At 40.0% G+C, this 26,514-nt stretch overlaps 1 protein-coding gene across 1 annotated transcript in view; it reads right to left on the reverse strand.

The window, feature by feature from the left end:
• Positions 1-11,549: 11,549 nt before the first annotated feature.
• The window catches only part of SMIM43 (small integral membrane protein 43), a 50,950-nt gene continuing 35,985 nt past the window's right edge, over positions 11,550-26,514 (reverse strand). Inside the window, 4 exon segments of the mRNA XM_027103630.1 lie at positions 11,550-13,096; positions 14,097-15,344; positions 16,423-17,621; positions 20,829-20,912. Of these exon segments, the coding sequence (XP_026959431.1) occupies positions 12,928-13,096; positions 14,097-14,230 (303 nt within the window). The 5' untranslated portion in view covers positions 14,231-15,344; positions 16,423-17,621; positions 20,829-20,912 and the 3' untranslated portion in view covers positions 11,550-12,927.

Consider the following 26,514-nt stretch of genomic DNA (forward strand, 5'->3'; position numbering starts at 1 on the left):
TTGGTAATATATAAGGAAAAAAAACAAAAACACTAATTCAAAAAGATACATGCACCCCAATGTTCATAGCAGCATTATTTACAATTATCAAGATATGGAAGCAACCTAAGTGTCCATCAACAGGTGAATGGATAAACAAGATGTGGTGTATATATACGATGGAATACTATTCAGAGATAAAAAAGAACAGAATTTCACCATTTGCTGCAATATGGATGGACTTGGGGGGCATTATGCTAAGTGAAATAAGAGAGAGGAAGACAAATACTGCAAGATATCACATATATGTGGAATCTAAAAAATACAACAAACTAGTGAATATAACAAAAAAGAAGCAGACTCAACAGATATAGAGAGCAAAGTAGTGGTTACCAGGTTGGGGGGGTGGGAGCGGGCAGTGTAAGGGCGGGGAGTGGGAAGTACAAACTGTTGGGTATAAGATAAGCTCAAGGATATATTGTACAACATGAGGAATAAAGCCAATATTTTGTAATAACTTTGAAACTGTATAAAAATTTTAATAAACAAACAAATAAATAAATAAAGGACAACTTAAACAGCCTTGCAATACTAAGGCATTTTAGTCTGAGCATAAAGACTTGTTTCCTATGATGTTTTGTTTGGTCAGCATGGCATTTTACAAACTTGTGGACAAGCACATCTAAAAATAGAGCAGGTACGTGCAGCCAGCCATAGTCTTCACCCCTCACCCCATGTGCACCCCTCACCGACATGTGAGTGTGCACAGTCACACACACACTCACACACACATACCTCTACACACATACACACAACTACAAACACACAATCACAGAAACACACACAACTGTTCATATAATCCACAATCATACACACACAAAACTACAAATACACACAACCATACAAACACACACAACCATATACACACAACTGTACGTACAATCCAAAAACACACACAATCATACACACATACACACACAACTACAAGTATACACATAACTACAAACACACAGCTACAAATATACACACAACCACAAACACACACAATTGCACATACAATCCACAAACACACTCAACCACACACACATATATATACAACTATATACATACACACAAACACACATATATACACACATAACCACATACATACACACAAACACACATAGCTTTATGCCTTTATGCCACCTACCTGACCTTTGAAGGAATCTGAGTTTGTGTCCCCTTTGTTAGAATTTCAACCAAACAGAGGGGACATGAAACAATTTTTAAGAAACTGAGAAGCAGCTGAAGAAAATCTATGATCCACACAAAATTAATAAGTTTAGGAGATAATGTCATCCAGAGCAACAGAGAGGGGATTACTGGAATTACTAAATTAACCCAAACATATATGTATTTGTGATACGTAAAATTCCTATTTTTATTTGTTCTCCTTCAAAGATTATGCCTTTTTTGATATTGCCTCAGACCAAAAACTGGCAGGATAATGATATGGTCATGACATCGATAACTTATATTTGTGAGTGCAATTTTGACTTTTTAAGTACTTTCACATCTGGGTACAAGGCTCTAGGACAAAAATAAGAGCAATTAAAATCATGTACAAGGCCAACAAAAACTGAAGTGGCCACGTAATTAAATAACATATTTTAAAGCTCATATTGAAACATCAAAAGAAAAACACTTTAAAAAGAAAATCTCATTATATTGCCCACTTTACATTCCCAGAAACCTCTCCAATTATTCTTTAGTTCCAAAGAATTTCACTGACTGCTTAATCTTTGTTCTCCCGGGATGCTGTTGAGGAACAAATATATTTCCCAGAAACCTTAGCACATAGTGAGTCCCTCAAGGCACTCCAAATCCTAATCGTGTTTACTATGCAGTGTTTGGAACTCAGTAAATAGAATGACTAAGAAAACCATTTTGGCCATTACAATGTGATTTCAGATGATTCTTATCAAATTTTATCATGGTTTTATGAATAATTATGAGTAGTCCAATAAAAAGCCTATATGTACTTCAGGTCCCACATAAAAATTAACACTGTGATAATCTACTGTTAGCATAAATCATATCCAATTAGCATCTATGTTGACTGGAAATTCATCTTTTCCAAATCTTGAAGAATTCAGAAACACCAATACATTAATAGTATGGAGGAGGGATAAATATGTTGAGTAATTTAGGCATTTGTTACCTGAGAAATTTGAAATGAACAGAGCTATTCTCATTTAAAAATTGAGGTGAACAGACTTTGTCCACATGAAATTATAAATACATAGATGGACATGAGAAGCGCTCTTCTTATAGCCATCCTATACGTACACACCTGTCATTCTCAGCACAAGCTTCCATCATAAAGGTGGGCTAACGTTCCAGGGCACTGCTGGAGTGGAGGCCACCGTGACCATGCTTCAAGCAATAGGAAGGAGAAAGGCAGAAAGGGCAATAGGGCATGTCCTAGCACTTTCTCCTTTTAAAGAGAGAACATTGTCCAGCAATGTTTGCTTTTAATTCATTGGCAAGGGAGTCTCACGTGTACAACTCAGAATAAAATCAGGTTTCTTCCATAGAGGCTCAAGAAATATGAAAGTTGTAAGAGCTAGCTGGTTGGCCCTAATATAGCCTAACCCCTCAAGAATCATGGTTAAAGAAATAGCTTCTTGGAGAATTTTCATAGTCAGTCATCCCAAAGACATAATTAAAAGGAACATTTGTCACTTGTTTCCCAGCATCCATTCTGCCTTTTCTCAACAACATCCCTGGTTTTCATTTGGGTATCCAGCCCTATCCCACTCTTAGTCCATGTGGTCCAGTGCAGGCCCATCCCTAGTTTTAGGGATGCAACACATTACCCAGGCTTAGGCCTGATCAGCCCACTGCTGGCCAAGTGATTGGTTCGTGAGGTAAGCACATGACCTAAGCTAGTCCAATCAGAGTGAATCTCAAGACTTTTACTAGAATGTAAACCCAATGAAAGTAGGGAACTTCCTTCCTTGTCTTATTTGCACTGCTTCCACAGCATCTAAAACAATGTCTGGAACAAAGTAGATACTTAATAAATATGACTGAATGCTAAATATCTGAAAATGGAGCTAAAAGTTGGAAAAATTCAATTTTAATGACATTGTTTGAATCTCTGTACCTCAGCTAAATTTACCCCTAGGTCATTCAGTCAATAAATTTTCTTTGTTTGCTTATACCAGTTTGAGCTTGGATTTCTCTTACTTGCAACCAAAAGGCAATAGGGAAATAGGCAGGACAAGCAGTCTAACCCAGTAAGGGCTTGATAATTCATTAGGTTCAGAATATGTCAATCATTTGGCAAAAGAGATAAAAACAGACAGGAAATTTAATGAGTAGAACTTTGGAGCATGAAGAGATGAGGATTCATCCTCCAATGACATGTTTTGTTTTTTAAAAATCAGTGAGACTTTTCAACAAATTGTGCTAGACATCCACATGCAAAAAATGAATCTAGACACAGACCTTTCTCCTTTCACAAAAATCAACTCAAAATGGATCATAGGCCTAAATGTAAAATGCAAAAGTATAAAACTCCTAGAAGGTAACATAGGAGAAAATCTAGATAAAACACCAAATCATGACCCATAAAGGAAAAAAATTGATAAGTTGGACTTTATTAAAATTAAAAACTTCTGCCCTGCAAAAGATACTGTTAAGAGAACAAAGACAAGCCACAAACTGGGAGAAAATATTTGCAAAGACGTAACTGCAAATAAAGAACTTATATCCAAAATACGTAAAGAACACCTAAAACTCAACAGTGAGAAAAAACCCAATTTAAAAATGAGCAAAAGATCTAAACAGACACCTCCGCTAAATACCTTACCTCATCTGTAAATGTTCTTTGGCAGCTTCTTACAAAACTAAATATATTCTTACCATATGATCCAGCAATTGTGCTCCTTGGTATTTACCTGAATGGGTTGAACACTATGTCCACATGAAAACCTGCATACAGATGTTTGTAGCAGCTTTATTAATTATTACCAAAACTTGGTAGCAACAAGATGCCCTTTCAATAGGTAAATGGATAAAAAAAATGTGGTATATCCAGATAATGGAATATGATTTGAAACAAATAAATAAAAATTAATGTTTAAATAATCAATGAGAATAAATTTTATAGTAATATTCCCCCTACCTTTATATATCTTTCAAATTTCTATAACAAAAAAATTTATACAGTGTACATACCTAGAAATTCCATATCTAGGATTTTATCCTTATAGATATATGGAAACATTAATCAAAAATTTATGTCAAAGGACTATGTAGTGCTGTTAGGAATAGCAAAAGCCAGGGAACAATTAAATATCCATTACAAAAGAATTGGATAAGTAAATTGTGCTTCCTTTACACGTGGAATACTACAGGGCAGTTAAAAAAGCAGCAGCCTCTTTGTAGAATGTAAATAAGCTCCATGAGGAAAGGAATTGTTCTTTTTTGATTCACTAATATATCCCAAATAACTAGTATTGTGCCTAGCACATGAAGAGTGCTCAACAAATATTTGTTGAATAAATGAGTAGGGAATAATTGTTATACTTTTTTAAAGCAAGGAACAGGGACTTCCCTAGTGGCACAGTGGTTAAGAATCCGCCTGCCAATGCAGGAGACATGGGTTCAAGCCCTGGTCCGAGAAAATCCCACATGCCGCAGAGCAACTAGGCCCATGCGCCACAACTGCTGAGTCTGAGCTCTAGAGCCCAAGAGCCACAACTACTAAACCTGCGTGCCACAACTACTGAGGTCCGTGCGAATAGAGCCCATGCTCCACAACAAGAGAAGCCACCACAATGAGAAGCCCAGGCACCGCAACAAAGAGTAGCCCCCGTTCACCGCAATGAGAGAACGTCCACACACAGCAACAAAGACCCAATGCAGCCAAAAAAAAAAAAAAAATCCAATAAATAAATAAAGCAAGGAACAAAAAATGTGGGTATAGTGTGGCTTCATTTATGTACATTAAAAAGATATAAATATATATGCATGAATATGTATATTTTTACTCTACAAGGATACATATGAATCTGGTAACCAGGAAGAAGAAATGGGGACTGGTATTTAGGGAAAGGAAGAGGATTTAACCTCACTGTGGTCAACAAAAAAAATCAATAAGGAACTGAAGAATGCTTCAATAGAAAAATGGGCAAGATATGAATAGGCAACTCACAAAAGAAGAAAGAGAAATGATCAATACTCAAACTAATAATAGAATGAATCCCAGTAAAAACAAATAATCGCTTTTACCTATCAAATTTATAGATTAAAAAGATCGTCAAAATGTAGAGTTAACAAGGGTAGAGGGAAACGGCACATTCGTTCACTGTTGATGACAGTATAAATTAGTACATCTTTTCTGGAGGGCAAATCAGCCTTCAACAATTTGTAACAAAATGTATAATAAAGTTAGATACCTTCCTTACCTTTAACCCAAGGTATCTAACTGCCAAGGATAAAAGAAATGTGAAAAGTTGTTTGCACAAAGAGATTCAAAGCAATGTAGATTATGGGAATTCCCTGCTGGTCTAATGGTTAGGACTCCATGTTCTCACTGCCAAAGGGTCTGGGTTTGATCCCTGGTCAGGGAACTAAAATCCCACAAGCCGTCCAGTGCGGCCAAAAAAAAAAAGCAATGTAGATTATTTTATATACACATGGAAAATTTTTTGTTTACTAATAGAAGACTAGGTATAATGAACCCAATTCCACTGTTGGGTAGAGGTGTGTGGTTATTCCCCACTCACCAAGCAATTCTTGGACACCAGTTGGGTGTCCTAACAAGTCAACTCAGTTCTGACACTGTCTACCTGGAGATAGCATCAAATCCCACAGGTTGAGGGCCCAGTCCCACAAGACGGCCACCTCCCTGCCCCACCTCCCCTTCAGAAGTCAGTCGCAAGTCCAAGCTGTTACCTGTATATCTGATCAACCAGCTATAAATCAAAGGTTCCTCCAACCCCCTCCTTTGGCTCAATTAATTTGCTAGTGTGGCTTGCAGAATTCAGAGGAATATTTTACTTACTAGATCACTGGTTTATTATAAAAGGATATAACTCAGAAACAGCCAGTTAGAAGAGATGCATAGAGCAAGGTATGGGGAAGAAGTGCAGAGCTTTCATGTGCTCTCTAGACACACGACACTCCCCAGATCTCCAAATCACCAGCTTGGAAGCTCTCTGAAGCCATCTTTTTGGAATTTTTATGGAGGCTTCAATTACATAGGTATGGTTTAAATCATTGGCCATTCATGATTAAACTCAATCTCCAGCCCTTCTCCCCTCCAAGGAGGTCATGGGGATGGGACTGAAAGTTTCAACCCTCTAATCACAGGGTTGGTTCTCCTGGCAACCAGCCCCAATTCTTAGGTGGAGTTCAAAAGTCACCTAATTAATGTATAAAAAGACACCTTTGTTGTTCTCTCACTTAGGAAATTCCAAGGCTTTTAGGAGCTCTGTGCCAGTAACAGGGATGAAGACCAAATATGTATTTCTTATTATTAATCACAGTATCACAGTAAGTAAATTTTAGTATGTATATTCAATGAAATATCATGCAGATATTTAAATTTGTTTATTTATATACTTCTAGATTTGGAAAGCTGTTCACAACATATTGTTGAGTAAAAGAAAACAGATTACAAAAGAAAACAACAAGAATTCCCATTAAAAAAATGAAAAGAAAAATATCTGAAACCTGCAGCAAATGTCATATTTAAAGGTTAAACATTAGAAGTACAATCATTAAGATTAGAAATAAGATAAAAGACAAGAATACCCAATTATCACAAGTAATACTCAATATTGTACTAACTGTCCTGGTCATTGCCATATGAAAAGAAATGAAATAAACTGCATAAATGCAGGTTGCAAAGCAACAAAACTCATTATTTGAACAATATGACTGACAACCTAGAAAATGCAAAGAAATCACCAAAAAAATATTATTCAATAAATAGAGGAGTTTAATAAGGGGCGAGATATAAGATCAATGTATAAAAGTCAATTGCTGTGGTTTATGTCAAAAGTGTTTTTCCTACGTTCTCCTCTAAGAGTTTTATAGTTTCTGGTCTTACAGCTAGAGGAATCAGGCTCCCTGACTTCAAACTATACTACAAAACTACAGTAATCAAGACAGTATGGTACTGGAACAAAAACAGAAATGTAGATCAACAGTACAGGATAGAAGCCCAGAGATAAACCCACGCACATATGGTCACCTAATTTATGACAAAGGAGGCAAGAGCATACAATGGAGAAAAGACAGCCTCTTCAATAAATGGTGCTGGGAAAACTGGACAGCTACCTGTAAAAGAATGAAATTAGATCACTACCTAACACCATACACAAAAATAAACTCTGAATGCATTAAAGACCTAAATGATCCAGCAATCCCACTACTGGGCATATACCCTGAGAAAACCATAATTCAAAAGGACACGTGTACCCCAATGTTCATTGCATCATTATTTACAATAGCCAGGACATAGAAACAACCTAAATGTCCAATCATAGATGAATGGATAAAGAAGATGTGGTACATATATACAATGGAATATTACTCAGCCATAAAAAGGAATGAAATTGGGTCATTTGTAGAGATGTGGATGGACCTAGAGTCTGTCATACAGAGTGAAGTAAGCCAGAAAGAGAATAACAAATATCGTATATTAACACATATATGTGAAATCTAGAAAAATGGTACAGATGAACCTATTTGTAGGGCAGGAATAGAAACACAGACGTAGAGAATGGACATGTAGACAAAGTGGGGGAAGGAGAGGGTGGGACGAACTGGGAGATTAGGTTTGACATAAATACACTACCGTGTGTAAAATAGATAGCTAGTGGGAACCTGCTGTATAGCACAGGAAGCTCAGCTTGGTGCCCTCTACGACCTAGATGGGTGGGATGGGGAGGGTGGGAGGAAGGTCCAAGAGGGAGGGGATATGTGTATACATATAGCTGATTCACTTCATTGTACAGCAGAAACTAACACAACATTGTAAAGCAATTTTACACCAATAAAAATATAATAAACTCAAAAATAAAATAAAATAAAAGTCAATTGCTTTCTTTTATGAGCAATAACCCCTTAGTATCCCCTATATATTATCAAGCAAAACTATAAAATACTTAAGCAGGAATATCCAAGATTGCCCATATGTGGTGAACAATCTAAGCCATCATTAAAGGACTAAAAGATGCCAATTCTTCTCCAACATTAATGTATAAATTCAATGTAATCCCAACCAGAATCCAAAGGAGTTTTACTTAATGGAAATTGACAAATTCTTAACTTCTTCTTCTTTTTTTTTTTAAATATTTAAGCCTGCGAGATCTTCGTTGCAGCATGAGGGATCTTTTTTAGTTACGGCATGCAGGCTCTTAGTTGTGGCAGGAGGGATCTAGTTCCCTGGCCAGGGATTGAACCCGGGCCCTCTGCATTGTGAGCAAAGAGTCTTAACCACTGGGCCACCAGGAAAGTCCCTGATTCTTAACTTTTTATGTGAAATACACACACACACACACACACACACACACACACACACACACAAATAGCCAAGAAAATTTTGAAAAATGAAGATAAAATGAGGGAGACGACTGTGCTACCACAAATAGTTATGGCAGTTAAACAATGTGTATATATAGTTTTAAACATCAGTATGATAAAATAAAAACAAAGTTAACACACAGACAACTGACTAGGAGAAAAAAGTTTCAACTTCCGGCTGATGAATGATTACTGATTGTATGTATATATGTGCACATGTTTAGTGATTTTATATATATATATAGTCACTATATATGTATTATGTTATGTATATATTCATTATATATGTAGTCATTATATATCTCTAGTATATATAAATTACTTATAAAAAGATAAACAACCTGTAATAAAAATAGGTAAAAAATATGAATAGGTACTTAGAGCTGAGGAAATTAAAATGGCCAATAAACATGAAACAAGAGGAACAAAGTCCTCTTTGGTTCAGATCAAACCAATAAGGTTCTATTGTTTTTTGTTCACTATCATGGCAAATTTTTAAAAGACCCATAATGTCAAATAGTATAGGAAAGCAGATAGATCGATACTGGCACAGTCATTTAAGATTGAGATTGTCAGTATCTACCAACTCTTGAGATTTCTAAACCAATTAACCCAACAATCGTACTTGTATAAATACAATCTGTAGAAAAATTGGCAATGAATTTCATGTCTATCAGTAGCATATGCTTGTTAAATTGCTGAGAATTCTAGCAGCAATTGAAAATAAAGATGATTCTATTTTTATTAAAATTTTCTAAGACATATTCTCCAGTTACTATTGCTATAACAAACTCTCCCAAACTTAGTGAATTAAAACAACCACCAGGAATCAGTGAGACTGCCTGGTCTCTGCTCCAGGAAGTCTGGAAGGAGCTGCGAGGACTCAACAGTTATTCACTGAGTTATTCATCTGTGGGGACACTCAACTACAGCCCCTACAAGGGGCCTCTCCCTTTGCCTGAGCTTCTTCAGAAAATGATGATGGCCTCAGGATACTGCAATATTACATGGTGACTCAGGGCTCCAAAAGTAGATATTCCATCAAACGATGGAGAAACTGCGTTGCCTCTCCTGTCCTAGTTTCATAAGTCGGTGTCACTTCTGCCAATTTCTACTGTCACAAGCCTGCCCAGATTCCAGGGGAAGGGATACAGACCCTATCTCTCAATGTCAAAGTCACATTGTAAGAGCATGAAAATACACAGAATATCATTTCAAAAGATGATAGCAAACTGTTAAGAACTGTTAGCTCTGAGGAGTGGGGTGAGATTATAGTAGTAGGAGATGGATGTGACCATTTGCTTTTCCTATAATGGGTTGAGACTTCACAATGAGTCCCCAGTTGAGATGTGTAAAGGACAAGAAATAGTGTGTCTGGAAAACTGCATGCAAATAAAATGGGGCATGAGACATGATTTGGTGCCAATCAAACTACCTCGGCTAAATTTCTAAAAAGCATGATCTGGTATCCAACCACTCAAATGTCAGCCACCGTGGAGATGAGTAGAAAACATCAGAATGGATGTCCTGATACTTGAGCCAGGCAGTCCAATCTGTGGCTAGACTTAGGTTGGTAAAGAGGCTGGGACCTTAACAACTCATGAGCTTCTATGCTTTTTGGTTTGTTTTGTATCACTCTAGCTTTCTAGTAAAAAGTCCCTTTAAAAAGTAGTTTGTTCTCAACTATAAAAACAGAAAAAAAGGATATTTTCTACTTATAAGGATCCTTTTAACCAGGTTCAACTCTAGATCTTGATTCAGATTATGGGTGGGGCTACAAGCAAGAATAAAGGAAGCCTGGTATCATAGTCGGGTTTTCTTACTGAATTTAACCATTTTCAACTGAAATTACTTTTTGTGTGTAGACTAAATCTTTAGTAGAAGTTTATTTTTGAAAAGTTCAGATTCGTAACATTTTGTGGTGAATACCAAGACTTATTGTGAAAATACAGTAATCAAGACACTGAGGTAGTAGCCTAAGGATGACCTTACGTAATGGAATACAGAGCCCAGAAATAGTCCCACATAGTCAAATCAATAGTTATTTGAGGGGCTTCCCTGGTGGCGCAGTGGTTGAGAGTCCACCTGCCGATCCAGGGGACACGGGTTCGTGCCCCGGTCCGGGAAGATCCCACGTGCCGCGGAGCAGCTGGGCCCGTGAGCCATGGCCGCTGAGCCTGCGAGTCCGGAGCCTGTGCTCCGCAACGGGAGAGGCCACAACAGTGAGAGGCCCAAGTACCGCAAAAAAAAAAAAAAAAAAAAAAATAGTCATTTGATTTTTGACTGAAATGCCAAAGCAATCCAATGGGGACAGGAAAGTCTTCTCAATAAATGGCGGGGGGAAAACTGTTCATATATAGGCCGGGGGAGAACCCAATCTTTACCTCATAGCATATACAAAAATTAATTTGAGATGGATAACAGACATAGTAAAAGTTAAAACTATAAAGCTTCTAGTCTAGAAGAAAGCACCGGAGTATATTTTTGTGACCTAAAAGACAGGAAGAGTACATGGAAAGCAATAAAACAGTGGATAAATTTATCTTCAAAATTTTAAAATCGCTCTCTTAAAGACATTGTTAAGAAAATGAATAGGCTATCCAGAAACTAGAAGAAAATTACTGCAAAGCATATATTGGGATAAAGGAGTAGCGTCTAGGATATTTTTAAGAATCATACAACTCATTAATAAAAGACAAACCAAAACAGGACACTGAGACAAAAGTCAAGTGATGCTCAGCGTAGAAAAACACCCAGACACTTGAAAAAATTACTCAATACCATTGCCACCCTCATATTTTACCCAAACTCTGTATACAATGAAAGAATCATTTAATATTTTTAAAAAATAACGTTAATTGGCATATAAACATGCCCATTATAAAGAAAATCTGATACAAAAATAAATATTTCCTTCCATCCATTTACCTCATCCTAATTAACTCTTCAAAAAGTATGGGTAATAATAATTCACACACACACCAAGCTGAGTTACATATAATTATTTTTTTATTTCACAGCCTTTTAAAAGTATAAACCACGAAGTATTTTGAAAAACAGACATGAAGTATCATTTAGCAACCACAATATTAAAAAAATAAAGTAACACAGAATGAATTACACAACAGAATAAAATAATCTCTGCTGACTTTGACTAGGAACACATAATGTTCACTAGGAATGTTAAATGACCAGCACTACCCCTTTCCCATCATCATTTATTACTAAAATCAATCACAGGATCTGTTCCCAGGAGACCATTCCACTTATACATACGTTCAATGTGTAAATGTCAAGTTAACATCTTGAATTTAGTTCCAAAATACCATGTTTCCTTTGCCTCTGAGAGACAAGTTCAATGGCAAGGTGGAACAGTGAAGACCATGGAACACCAAGCATGTGACTTACGTAGTGGCTCTAACCACCCCCTTCCCCATACACACACCCAGCAAGTTCTAAAACGCAGGAAAGAGAAAGGTAGGTACTATGCTCTACAGCACAATAGACACTGGCCACATGTGGCTATTTACATTTAAATTATTTAAAAGTAAATAAAATTAAAATTTACCTCCTCAATCACAGTAGCCACATTTCAAGTGTTTGCCAACCACATGTGGCTAGTGGCTACCATATAAGACAGTTCAAATATAGAACATTTCTGTCATCACAGAAAGTTCTTTTGGACAGCCCTGGATGTGGGAAGTGTTTCTTCTCCCTTTGCTTAGCCAGGATGTAGGCTGCTTATGGAAGCAGCTCTGAGAAGCAATTCTTCCAGGATATTCCTAGATTGGTGGTGGAGTCACAGAAGGGAGTAAAGTAGCCTTTCTTCACATAGATTACCCTCCCCAGTGCATGAAAGAAATGATCCTTTTATGGGGATCAAATACACAACTAGATTCCACCAAAAATTTGTGAGGAAAATCAGAGAAGAGATAAATGAAGCTGATGTGGAAGTAGCAAGGTAGAACATTCCTCATCCCATTTCAAACCTCCATGAAGAGATTATGTCCTCCAAGACAGTGTGCAGCTTCCCAGCATCTTCCTCTAGAAAAGCCTGATAGGGGCAAGGGCTGAGAGAGAAGGGCAGTCCTGGTAAGTGTTTCATGAGAAAACCTAACACGTCTTCACTCTACTCACTCTCTCAGAGTACAGCAGTGTTGCTTGGAGTTGCCAGTTGTGAAGGAGCTACAGTTTTGATATGTTTCAAGCATCATGCTTCTTTACTACTGTATTTTGTATCCAGGGCACAGACTACAAGTTGTTCACCCAAGATCCACCATTATCTTCTTCCTTATCGAGAGAACTCAGATTTTTGTTGAAGGCAGTTGTATGTCCAGCTACAAAAACTACCTTTCTCAGCCAATCTTAAGACATAGCAGGAGCCAATGACATAGTCTGGCCAATGAGATGTAAGCAAAAGTTGCTGGGCTGCCGAAAGCTCTTTAAACGGAAGTGGACTCAAACTGGCATGCTCTGTTTTCCCTTTGGGTTCCCTCCATCTTCTTGAAGGGAACTGTAACAACCATCTTGGAACCTACGGGAAAAGCCATGGGAACCTCAGGGGCCACCTTGACGCTGACATCTGTGAGCTGCTGAACCAACACCAGTACTAGCCGACCCTCAACCTCCTTGTTACATGAGAACAAAACGAAACCCCTACTTTGTTAATGCCGCTGTTCAGTCCAGTAATTTCAAGATAGCAATCCACCTTGATTCCCAATAAGAAAATTTTTATCTGAAAGTAAAAAATATCTTGCCTGAAGAATCTGTACATATTCAAGTTCAAGAAACTTCATAGAATCATATTAATAAAACAAAAGTATATCTTGAACCCACCAGTGCCTAAACAGACCAAAGGTGGGTGGAGGAAATAATCAGGATTACTGTGTAAAATAGCTGCTATTAAGGCAAATAAGAGGGGTTTTAGCTTAATCCATCAGGAAGTTTTTTTCTGAGTGTCTATTATGTTCTCAGTACTCTCTAAACACAGGCCTGCCCTTCTGCTTACTCAAGTTCTTATATGGTAAAATGCTAACTACTCAGGTAATTATTCAGATCATTATTTCATCTATAACTTTATTTTGTGTAGACAAAGTAAAAAATGGAGGATTGATTTCACTGATTCAAACAAACAAAAAATCAACATCAAAGATCTACAACTCAATGTTTAATTTTCCCTTTATGTGCCACAGACAGCTGACAGTGATTTTCTAATGGTCCCAGAGTTTAAATTGTGGATTTAGCTTAAATAAGCACAAGTACCTCAGAGTAGCTATAAAAATAAAAACAGAGTACAGTATTCTGCAAGTACTTTCTATGTACTACATTAGTATTCTAAAAGTCTCTATATTAGTAGGTATGAATTAGAAAAAATAATCATTTCCCACTATCCATAATGGTTTAATCATTTACAATGTTTAGAATTTTGGCCATTAAAAATTTTTAACTCTATTGCACTTATTTTGAAACTATAGACAAAATTGGAAACATGGAATGTCAAGCTAAAAATAGAATATTGCATATTTTTTACTCACCTAGTTCCAAGTTTCCACCCCTGCAAGTGAACCAAAAACAAATCCTGGCACCTTGTCATTCCCAGAAAAGCCAGTGCATGGCACACCCTAGGTAAATTTTCTCTCTTATTCTGTGGACTCGCACCAGATGGCATCAGTCCTGCATCCACAGCTGTGCCTTAAAATTGAAGTTCAGACATAGGAATCTACTTTATTAGACATTTTAGATTTCACAGGTATGATTGTGATGTCATTCTCATTCAACTTAAAATGATTATCTTTCCAAGTAGAACTGCAGATTCATTGCACTTACAAGTTTGGAAATCAGTGAAACAATCAAGATTATCCTAATAAGATTTGAAGTCTTTTTAAACAGCTGAAATTTAGAAACAACAATGAAATAAGAACAGTTGAAACAGAATACTAATATTATGTAACAATCGAATTATGGCCCATTTCCATATAATGTAAGAAATTCAACTCAGTTTCTAACGTTGCTGAAGAGTCACTAAAAACCTTATATTGAAAATAAAACACAGCAATTTTCTATAATCAAGTTACACTTATATAATGAGCAGTTATCTTAAATGTTCCTGACTTTTCAAAATGTTTTAATGCCTAGTTCATATGTACACTGTCTTCAAAAACAGACTTGATGGAGTGATTGTCAGCACCAGGGTGTGGTGGATAGAGCAGCCAATGTGTACAAGCCTGGCACCTAGGCCATTGTGGGTGTCAGAGGGCTAGATTAAAAACGCATACAGGTAGCGCAAAATTTGAGTTCAAAAGTAGTTCTAATGTGAGAGATCGATCTATGTTGGGTTCTTAAAAATGAGGATTGAATAAATGAATGGAACAGGGCAGCTCATGTAGAGATGTCAAAGTTTCAAAAGCAAGATCTCTAACAAAGCAAGGGCAAAGCAGGAGGTCAACAGCAGCAAGTTCTGAGAGAACTTGTGAGAGTCCTTAATTCCCAGATTTTAGGGCCAAGTTCCAGGCAGAGATTGGGTAATAGGAATAAATATTCATTTTTGCCTGGATAAATGGGAACTTAGTAGTTAATGAATTAGATTCTGAGGAGGTTATAAAATGGCACTGGCCACAAGAGAGAAAGGCAACCACTCTTTTCGTAGGAAACTCAGTCAGTAGAACCAGCAAAGAGATTGGCTTAATACTGGGATGGCAGCAAACTACTCACCCTGAGTTCTCTATAGTCTCCTGTCTAGAAGAGTCAGGGGTGATTTAAACCTCTGGACACCCGTGGCACTGCTAGGAAGAATAAAGGATTATAAAATCAAGACAAGCAGGTGTTTAAAACAATTTGCATTCTGGTTATTTATAAAGTATGAAGGGATTGTTTTCCATCCTTGTAAACTATTATTGCTTATTAATTACTCCCACACTCGTCTTCAAAGTCCATATTTACCATACAACTGTATAACTACATGTCACTGCAGAGGTGTCAACCAATTAGAGAACTACTGTGCAAAGTACAATTTCGAATCACTGCAGTTGATTCTGAGATTCAAACTGGGAATTCAAATCGAGTCTTATTATACCTCCAATAAAGAGAGGTGTGTGTATGTGTATATATATATATATGTGTGTGTGTACACATGTGCATAAATACATGTGTGTATATACATACATATATGCGTATATATATGTATATACACATATGTATTTGAATTTGATTATGACATTATATTTAAAATAAACCACTCACTTCATTAACAACAGTTCTATTCTAGGAAAGCAGGAAATTATCTGAATGTGTCAGGCCAAAACTTCCCCTATAAATATTCACACAGTGAGACCATTTTTCCTTCTCTCGAATTATTAAAATAATTGTCTTCCACTTCACTTTCATATTATCAACTTAGGCGACACTTATTGTTTCATTGTTTTTAGCCTTTCTACATGGTCTGTCTTTGTGCCTAAAATTAATAAATGTTTTCCGTGTTACAGTCACAACAGGGACAGCTTATCTTATCCTAAACATGACTGAACCCAAATCTTCCCTTACTGAAGACAAATTGTATCTGCATTACATATTTCAACTTCAAGAACCCCTGCACACTGTTTTCCAAAAGAGCATATTTATTAAAATTGCAATCACTTCTCACATCCCATTCTAATTATTATGATCCTCTACCTAGACACTGTACTAGGTTAGGAATCAGTTTGGCTCCTTGGTTCCAGTAGAAGCTCACTGGTTCTGAGTGGGAGAGAGCCCTTTATTTCATTGCACCCATTTCCTCCATCCTAAGCTCTCACTTTTTAAAGGCCCTGGGTCTTCAAAAGTTTACCCAGGGACAAAGTGAAACCAAGGGTGGTCCCTACTTACCGTCGCAGAAAACGTCCATCTCTGGTGTTTCCAGCCCGGTTACCCGGCTTGTAACTGCATCCGCGGTCCTCCACACCCCAGCCCAGAGCAGCAGCTCGGCTCCAGAACTTGAGACGGCATAAACCGAGGAAAAAGCATCTGGAAGATGAAGTTATTTCCCAGACTAACATTGCCCCGAGCGTACTTAGGGCACACTGGTGAGCAGTTTACTCGTGCCCGTCAATCTTCCCGAAGATGTTCGAATCACGTAGGACAGCCTACATTCTTCCTGTCCTTTTCCCGTTGCCCTACAATGCCTAAACTGCCTCCTTTCTCCAGCCCTCCATGGCAACTCCAAGGACTCTCCCAATGGCTCCCACTCTAACGCTCACCCTCCTGCTGTTTCAGAATCTAAACCTACCGCCGCGGCAATCCGCAGGCTCCTACGGGGTTGGCGTCTAGAATAGGAGTAGGGATCAAGGGGAAGAGGAGCTTCCCCATAAAAAAATGGGCCCCTGAGTCCTCGCTCCTTGGCACCGCCAGTTGAATCCCATTTAGCATCTCCGAAGAACAAAGATACTTAAAGCAGTGTTTGGAATACTTCGAGTGCGCCCTGTTTCTTCCTGCCTCCTGTCCCAAAGGTTAGGATGACATTCGATTTTGTTTGGAAGCGGCTGGACTTCCAATTCAGATAACTGAATTATCTGAATAATTTAGTGTTGTACCCCTTGGGTACAAGATAAATTGCAGTTGGACTGGAAGAAGAGCTTGCAGGGTCTCAAAGCCATTCTGGCTCCAAAAGCTAAACTTCTCTCTTTTCTGCATCTTTCCCCGCCCCGGAAAAGCTTAGGGTCCCTCCCTAAGAGCACAGCACCAGCCCAGACCCCAGACACCCGCCGTCCCTGACATCCCCGCGCGCCGCGAACCCCTAGCCTCCCGGAGGAGCGGAGAAACTCGCCCCTTTGCCAACCCCTCCCACCTCCAAACGGACCTGCCAGCGAGGCAGCCGAGCCTGGCCCTCGAACCCGGGCGGCCAGAGAATCGATGCCGAGACCCAGCTCGGTGCCCGAACAGCTCCATGCCCTCCTGCCAGTGTCCGCGCGGCGCCGGTCACACCCCCTGCTCGTGGGAGAAGCCCCAAGGCTCCCGGTGCAGCGAGAGGCGCCCGGGCTGCAGCGCCCCGGCAGTGCTGGCCACGGAGTTCTTCAGCTGCTTGATGACTACGAAGAGCAGGAGGAAAAGTAAGAAGAGCAGAAAGAAAAAGAGCGCCAGGTAGAGCAGAAAGTTGAGCTCCCACTCCATGCTGAAGGCGCCGGCTCTCAGGGGCCGTGCGCGCTCCGCACCCGGTTGCCTCTGGCCTGCAAGGCGCAGCCTGCCGCGTCCCACCTCCGGTCTCCCCGCGCCGGCGCTCGGGCGCCTCGCCTTGGGCAACGGCTCCGGGGTCCACCCTCGGCCTCCTCCAGCTCGGAGGAAACGCGCCAAGGAGCTGGGGTGATCCCGGCTCCCACCCTCCCGGTAGGCACGACAGCCTGTCTACGCTGAGATCCTCTCCTGAGCTCTTGGGAACGCGAGCTGATTTTTCTAGGCTCAGCCTCCCGGACGGTGTTAGGGCTGGTGTTCTGCTAATGATCTTAAGGTCTCCAGCCGCAACATCCAGTGGAGTCTCTAGCCCCCTCCCTTCCTAATTAATTAGCTTCATTATTTTCCCTTGTTCAGGCTTTCCCAAAGGGCAGGCGATGCCATGGCCCAGAGACCCAAAAGTATCAAAGGGGACAGTGAAGGTGGGGTCTGAAGGGCTGTGGGATGACTTAAGGGCGCCTGAGTGAATGCCAGGTCAAGCTGCCTTGCTCTTCAGAGTTGCAGGTGCACTCAATATAGAGTGCACATTTTTGTGGGTAACAATAGGAAAAAAAATGTTAGAGAAGCATTAGATTTATTTAGAAAAGCATTAAAGAGAAAATGCATTTCAAGTTATATTGTACAAAGCCCTCCAATGTTGACTTAGAGTTCAATTTCTTTGGGGGAAAACAAAAACAACACAACAATTTACTTAAAGTGCTCGCTTAAGCCCCTAACACCTCTCTGTAGTGGACTAAGATCACCCACAGCCCATATGGTACAGCTCTGAAAGAAATCCAGTCGAACTCTTGCTGTGTAACAAATTACCCAAAAACTAAGTGGCTTAAAACAACATAAACATTGGTCATCTCTCAGTTTCGGTGGGTCAATCCTTTGGGAGCACTTAGGTGGGTGATTTTGACTTGGGGTTTCTTATGCGGTTCTGTCAGGTGTTAGCCAAGGTGGCTGTCATCTGAAAGCTCGTCTGGGGCTGGAGAATCCACTTCTAAGGTGGCTCACTGACATGGGGGGCAAGTAGTGCTGGTTGTTGGTGGGAGGCCTCAGTTCCTTCCAATGTGGGCTTCTCCACAGGGCTGCTTGGGTGTCTGCACAACCCTCTGCTGACTTCCCCCAGAGCACAAGAGCTGAGAGCACTTCCCCCAGTGATCCAAAAGAACAAGGCAGAAGCTGCAGTGCCATTTACGGCTGGCTTCAGAAGTCACATACCATCACTCCTGCAGTATCCTACTGGTCACAAGGCCAGCCCTCTTCCATGTAGGGGTCCAAGGACATGAACACCAGGGGGTAAGGATCATTGGTGGCCATCTTGGGGTCTGACTATCAAAGCTGCTAACGCAATGGGTTATCACTGCCCACTCTATGAGCCTCCAACTTTATTTCATTCTTTATTTGTGAAGATACAGGAGAGGCCCCTGGAATGAATTTGGGGAATAAGGCCTGACATACACATCCCGGATTATTTAATGGGCTGCTTATAATAAGTGACTCTCCCAGTGATGGCAGGGGGTTCAAAGAAGCAGGATGGTATGGAAAAAGCTGTGAACTGGAAGTCTCAAGGACCCAATTCTAGTCTCAGCTCCACGTGTCAGTGGTCACTTCAGCTCTCTGACTCTCTGTCCCCTCACCTGTAACACACCTTGCTTACCTTTTCCTTGGATTTGTTGTGAGGATCAAAAATGAGTGGGATGTTGAGTAAGAATGTGTTTTCCTAAGTAAATGCCAGGTACTATTATTATTCTTTTACTGAGAGTCCCCAGTGTTATAGACTGCTGTGCAAAATTCCCAGGTCCTAGGCCTCTCCACCAAACATCCTACTGTGTAAGGAATCTCTCAGATCTCTAAATCTCTCTCTCAATAACATTATTGATCCACCTCATGGGCAGTGGTATGCTGGAACTGGCTCAAAGTTTTTCTCTCAAAAATTCTGCAAGCCATTTGCTAAACACAGCTATGATTAAAAATTAAATCGTATAAACTTACAATTAAATTATGTTAACAAAGGTAATAAATACTCAAAACTCATCTCTTCCTCATTGTCTCACCACATTTTACTATCATCTATGCACTTGAGATTATTTACATCTGTTGTAGCTGTATGGCTGAAATGTTATACAGTAGTATGTTACTGTGTATTTCCAACTGTGCTCAGATGTCATGTAGTATCATGAAATTGGCCACAGTAGGGGTATTTGCCCTGTGGAAATGTACAAGTGCTACAAATCATGGCCAGAGAGCCAGTTGTTAAACACTTACCAGCATATCACTGCTCACAGAGTTACTGAGGAAAATTTGAAGTCTTATACAAGTAAAGCAGAGATCTGTGATTTTTCTGACTACCCAGAATCTACACACCTCCACTCTAGGCACCACATATTCCTACTGGTAGAATTTTCCATTGTATGTAATCTTGGCAAGAGGACAGATCCCAGTGACTGCTTTCCATTGCCACCTCCCATTATGGAAACCAAGGGGGTCAGAGATATCTTTTACCCACTCCTGATACAGTGCAGGGAGGAGGGCGGGAAGAGCCATGCCAGATGCATCTGGGTGGCAGAGGAGCTCCCAGGCCAGACCAGTCCCTGGAGTGATGGGGCGTCGCTCTTGCTGCTGCTTCCGTGGCATCCTTGACTCCTGCCCTTTTTCCAAACTGCCTCTTTTCTATTCTGTGAACTTCCCCTGGCTTTCCAGTAAATCTCCTATTGCAGCAAAGCATGGTGGGTAACAGCAGCTTGCAGATGAGAATACTGCCTGATAGAGAAAGCATGACTTACTTTGCATATGTTAAGCGCTCGTAATCAACAAGGTGTTTGGTAGAAAAGGCATATGCCACTTGGCACATTGCCATCCAGATATCCAAGCCATTCAAGGATGGACACTGAAGCACAGAGAGGTTAAGTGACCTGCCCAAGACCACACAGCTAGCAAGTGGCAGCTTGCATTCTCAACCCTTATGATACATTACTTCACAGAGGAAAGTGCTCTTTTCTTATGCATGACTGTCAAATTAATGACATTTTTTTTCTTTTGAGCATCAAACTTGAAAGAAACAAATTTCAAGAGACACATACCTTCTACTTACGTGCATCTCGGCTCCTTCCTTTGAAACCTTGAAGGTTAAAGCTTCAAATGAGCCAGTGTATCCCTGCAGAATGCTGGGGAAAGAGGCCAAGAAATGAGGATTTTATGTCACCAAACTCAAACCCATTTCAGCCTGCCTAACCATAGCTATTTAGATTATCCATTTATCTGAGCAGCTTAAATGGATTTATAAATATTAACTAATAAACCTTCATATTCACTCTAAATAGAGTTTGTATTTAAAATAATATTGCTGCCACAAAAATAACTTATTACATTTATTAGATGCTCCCAATGCTTTTTGCCTCTGGTCATTTTTATATATCTCATAAGATGGTCTGAATTTCAGTTTATATTATCACAAATGACTCCATAGGAATAAGACACCACCTTTCTCAGCCTAAATATGCATACTACATGGAAATCCATGTGAAGAAAATCCAAGAATTTTAAAAGCCAGAAAGGACACTCGCTGTAGATAAGAGTGTTACGGTTCCATTATCTAAAAAGAAAGCCGTGGTGCACACATTGGTAAGGTGGAGGGAGGCTGTGTCACTGCAGTCCTATACCACTGCTCATAGAGTGGACCCCGCTTGTACTTTCACTTAACACAGAAAGCCTCATCCACCACTCAGAGGCAGACTTCCCACTCCTCAGTCCCCTTCTCACGAGTTTCAGAACACCTGCTCCTTGCCCCAGCCTGTGGACATCCATGGTGTGTAGCAGGATAGGGCTCTCCTTCCCTTTGCCTGCTTTGTCCTCCCACCCTCACCTCTAAAAGGGAGGGGGGATCTTTTATCATAACAAGCATCAAAGGTATCTATGGGAAGTGATTAACAGTAGCAGTAGAAGAGGTTGTCCTGTGAGTGTGCTTCTCTAAAGAGCCCAGAGCCCCAAGAAGACACTCAGGAAGGACTGTAAAAATCTGCCAAGATCCCAGGATGGAACCTACCTGTTGGGGGTACCTGCTAGTTGGAAGCAGCTTCCCCAACACAAGCGCAGGGATAAGAGTAGGAGACTAGAGAGAAAAGAGATTTCCAGGTACCTTCCTGAGGCTGATTCAGTTTGGCCTGAAATGAATCCAAAAGAAATGAGAAAAAGATTTTGTACCATGCTCTGGCCTCAAAATGTGTTATTGACCATGATTAGTAACACTGGGTCCTTAAGTAACTGTATACCTTTCCAGATACTGTGGACCATACAAATTGGGTTACAGGTTTCTGCTTAGATGGGATGTCTCTTAAAGTACCCATGCATGTGCTGGGGATGAGGTCCATACTCTATGGAAGTTTCCCGGCCCTAAGAAGCTATGCTGTAGCTAGTCAGGGCTTGAATCAGTCCTAGTGATGCTGGCAACCCTTAATGGCTCCAAAATACCCATGTTCCTTTGACACCTCTTCTCCCTTGCTCCTGCTTCAAGTACAGATATAACACCACGTTCATTTCTAGGAGATACAAACTGGGCTTCCTTGGAATTGCCTCTGATTTATTTATCACCCCTAAAACCCTCAAGATCAGAATTAGAAAATCTATGAGAATGTTCACTACTGTAGGAGAGAAAAGTGAGTTGTTCTACCTCAGGGAGTCATCTAAAGTTAGTCAACAGTTATTGTAACATTCCAACAATAGGGTTTGCTCTCCACACCCTCCCCTCTTTCCCCATCCCATCCCCAAAAGCCCCCTAACTTGGGCAGTTATGCAATGCTTAGAAAATGAGATATGCTTCAGGAAATAAGCAAAATGCATGTGAAAAGCTGCTTAAATCTGATGAAACATTTAGAAATACCAGTGAGTCAGAAGGAGGGAAGGAAGGAAGGATGGAAGGGAAGGAAGGAACTCTAAGGAAGAAATCTATTTGAGGGGTATGTGGGAGATCATCCTATGTGGGTAGCCTTTGAAATCCAGAATTCGCCACTAAGAACAATTCTATGGAGACAACACAACCACCACCATAATTCTAGACGCTTTCCTTAGCTTCAAATGTCTTAAAACACAACAGAAGATACCCAAGTCTGTCCAATATTAAAGAAGAAAAATGTTAAGTGACAGATGTGGTAATGGCCAAACACTACTTCTTTAACTTAGACTCTTTCCAGTAAGTTGGCAGGAACATTGGAGAAAGTCGATGTGACTGTGGCTGACCCTAGACTTGATCAATATTATGCTACGTAGCAAAATAAAAAGTCTGAGCATAATAGAGATCAATACCTCCTTTGTTCAGCACAACTTTAATAATGACAGTGGTGAAACTGTCACCACTAAAGGAAGGTCTGCAAAGCTTCTGTGTCAGCTGATAATGATCAGAGCTGTGGGCTTGCAGAAGCACGGACACACACACGAGGCTGAAACTGGACTGCCCCAAGAGAAAAAGGAATTAGAAAAAAGTAGAATTTTGTCACGCATGCTCCCTTAGTGAAATGACAACTTGTGAGCTCTAATGACACAATTGGGCCTGCATTCCCAGATCTAGGGATCCAAGCTGTCCTCCACGCACACGCAGACACTGTAGTTCAGACTGGCAATGAACAGACTTGGGTCCCAGTTCAGTATACTTGACCCTATACTATACCGTACAGTGCTGTATTTCGAGTCCAATGGACTTGGACACATATCTTGGCTTCATTTCTTGCTAGATGGAGGACCTTGGACACCACTGGTTGCCTACCAAGCACCTCATCCCTCCTTCTTCCTTGTCAATAGAATCCTGACTCTAGTCAGGTATCTGCCTCTTTCCCATGTAACCCATTCAACTTAAGGGGAAACTCTTTTGGGGAAGTGGGTCCCTGTTGATCTAAAAGTCATTTACAGAATATGACAATTTTTTTTTTGTACAGGAGGGGGCATATGACCTAAATTGACATAATCTAATTGAAGAAGTGGATTATTAGTCAGTGTCCAAAAAAGAAAACAGAACCACTGTAGGTATTTAAAATAGGGAAATTTAATACCGGGATTTGGTTACAAGGCTATTGAATGGGTAGGAGGAGGAAAAGGAGAAGGTAAAGTAGCACAAGATTATAGCCCCATGGGCTAGAGGAGCAAAAGGGAAAGTAGAATTACATAGAGCACATGATCACTGTTGCCATAATTTACATCCAAGACTTCTCCTGGAAATTGCAAGCCTTCAATAGACTCCAGAATTCCAAAATATTGTATCAGACAGATTCTGCTAGTACAACTGTTGTCTAGGTGGGGAGACAGATTCCTACTGCTTTCTAATCCACCACCTTCCCAGAATCCTTCTCTTTTTATTTTTAATTGTGGTGAAAGATAAGAGTTACCATCTTAACCATTTAAGTGTACAGTCAGTGATATTAAATACATTCATAATGTTGTGCAACCATCTCCACCATCAATCTCTAGAACTGTTTCATTTTGCAAAATTAAAACTCTGTACCCATTAAAAAGTGACTCCCCATTTCCCTTTCCCCACAGCTCCTGGCAACCACCATTCTACTTTCTGACTCTCTGAAATTGACTCCTCTAGGTAACTTATATAAGTGGAATCATACAGTATTTGTCCTTTTGTGACTGGCTTATTTCACTTACATAATTTCCTCAAGGTTCATCCCTACTACAACATGTGTCAGAATTTCCTTTCTTTGTAAACCTGAATAGTATTCTGTAATGGTTAATTTCATGTATTACCTTTACCAGGCCACAGGGTGTCCAGACGTTTGGTCAGACATTATTCTGGGTGTATCTGTGAAGATGTTTCCGATGAGATTCTCATTTGAATCAGTACACTGAGAAAAGCAGATGGCCCTCCCTCGTGTGGGTGGGACCAATCCAATCAGTTGGAAGACTGAAAAAAGGCTGACCCTCCCACAAGTAAGAGGCCGGAATGCCTTCAAGCTGGGACATCAGTTTTTTTCCCTGCCTTCAGCCTTGAACTGAAACTGGGTCTCCTTTGTCCCTGAGCTGCTGCTTTTCAAACTGGAACTACACCTTCAGCTCTTCTGGGTTTCCAGCTCACTGACTGTGGACATTGGAACTTCTCAGCCACCATAATTACATGAGCCAATTCATTATAACAAATTATCACATCTATCAAAAAAATTGTATCTATCTATATCTAGCTCAAAGTCCTATTTGTTCTGTTTCTCTGGAGATCCTTGACTAATACATATGCCATTGTATGTATATACCACTCATATTTTATTTTGAGTAAAAAAAAAGAGCTATATCATATTATCTAAAACATTTAAATAATCTACTTTGACTATAGGTTATAGGAAGGCATATACATATGCCTCCTGAAGAACTTTTTAGCCAACCCAATATTTCCTGAGGAGTTTAAATATTTTTAATGCAACAAGTCACACTGCCATTTAGTATATGTGAAAAATCTTTCTCCTTAGGGTTTTCTATATTTAGAGAGGCCAATTCCACAGTGGTTAAGGTATAGGCCTGGTATTATTGCCTCTGTGATATGTCATATTAGCAGGCCCGTTGTCATAAATACGGGTTGGAATCTACAACAGAAACTCTTGGTGAGAGACTAATGCCCCCACCAGGAAATATACCTGGATATTCCTTTTGTAACCATCACCATAAACCAGCCAACAAATGACTGCTTAACCAAGCCTCCCTCTGGCTTTTGCACCAGCTGTGAATCAATCCAAGGAATCTTCTAACCCTCCCCATGGAAATCGTTACTTCAGACTGGAGGCTGCTGGCTTGGGACAGGCAAAGCCTCTGTATCGCTTCACTCATACGTGCTTTCTTTTAACTTAAGGGATCTGAGTACCTAAACACCAAGATGATTGGCATCCTGGAGACAGCAACATTTAAAGCACCTTCTCAAGAATTCAGAAGTTATGGATTATAACTTCAGCAATATAGAGATCGTCCTATCATTCTCTATGACCTGTGAAACACTGTAAAAAGAGAATGTTCAGGGTGTGTGTGAATCTGGTGGTACTAGAATATTAATACCGTCATGAGGTTTTCTTTTGCTCTGCTGCAGATACCGTTGGTTGAGCTAAGTGACGCAGTTACCCGATAATGAAAACGAAGATTTGTGACATCTGATGAAAACGCATATTCCCGTCAGCTGTTGCACACCTGGCTCTTCTGTGTGCCCTTCCTAATCATGATCTCTTCATGTGGTGTATGGCTGAGCTGGTGGGCTCTGATTGTCACTAGACACCACCAAGAATTTTACTTCTCCACCCACCCCAGCTGGTGGTTGAGCTGTTTCTCACCTATGAGGAGAGACGAATACACAACTCATTACACAAAACTCAGCACCTGCTACCAACATATTTTTTGGTTCTTTGTATTTTCATCTATCTTGTGTATTTTGTTGGATGAAAAATAAAGTCTGTTGCAAGAAGAAAACAGCCATTTATTGGTTTCATCGTTTGGCTGATGCCTTAGTCATACTTGCCAGTATGATTTTTCCTCCTCCTTTTCCACATTTCTTCAGCTTTTCTGTTGTTGTGGAAAGAACACTGGTGGGAAACAGAAGGCCTGGGTTCTAACCATCCCATGCTAGCATAGCCATGTAACATTGGGCATGTCTTTCACTTCTCTATGCTTCTGCTTCCTAAATTAGGGGATTGAACATAATTATCTCCATGTCCCTTCTGGCTGCAAAATTCAAATGACTTATCACTTTTACTGCCAAAACCAGGGAGTGGTAGAAGAGTGAGATTATCTGGGTGAATTGCT

This window comes from Aethalodelphis obliquidens, unplaced genomic scaffold, assembly GCF_003676395.1.
Source record: "Aethalodelphis obliquidens isolate GAN/ISIS:26980383/991018 unplaced genomic scaffold, ASM367639v1 scaffold6, whole genome shotgun sequence".
NCBI classification, from domain to species: domain Eukaryota; kingdom Metazoa; phylum Chordata; class Mammalia; order Artiodactyla; family Delphinidae; genus Aethalodelphis; species Aethalodelphis obliquidens.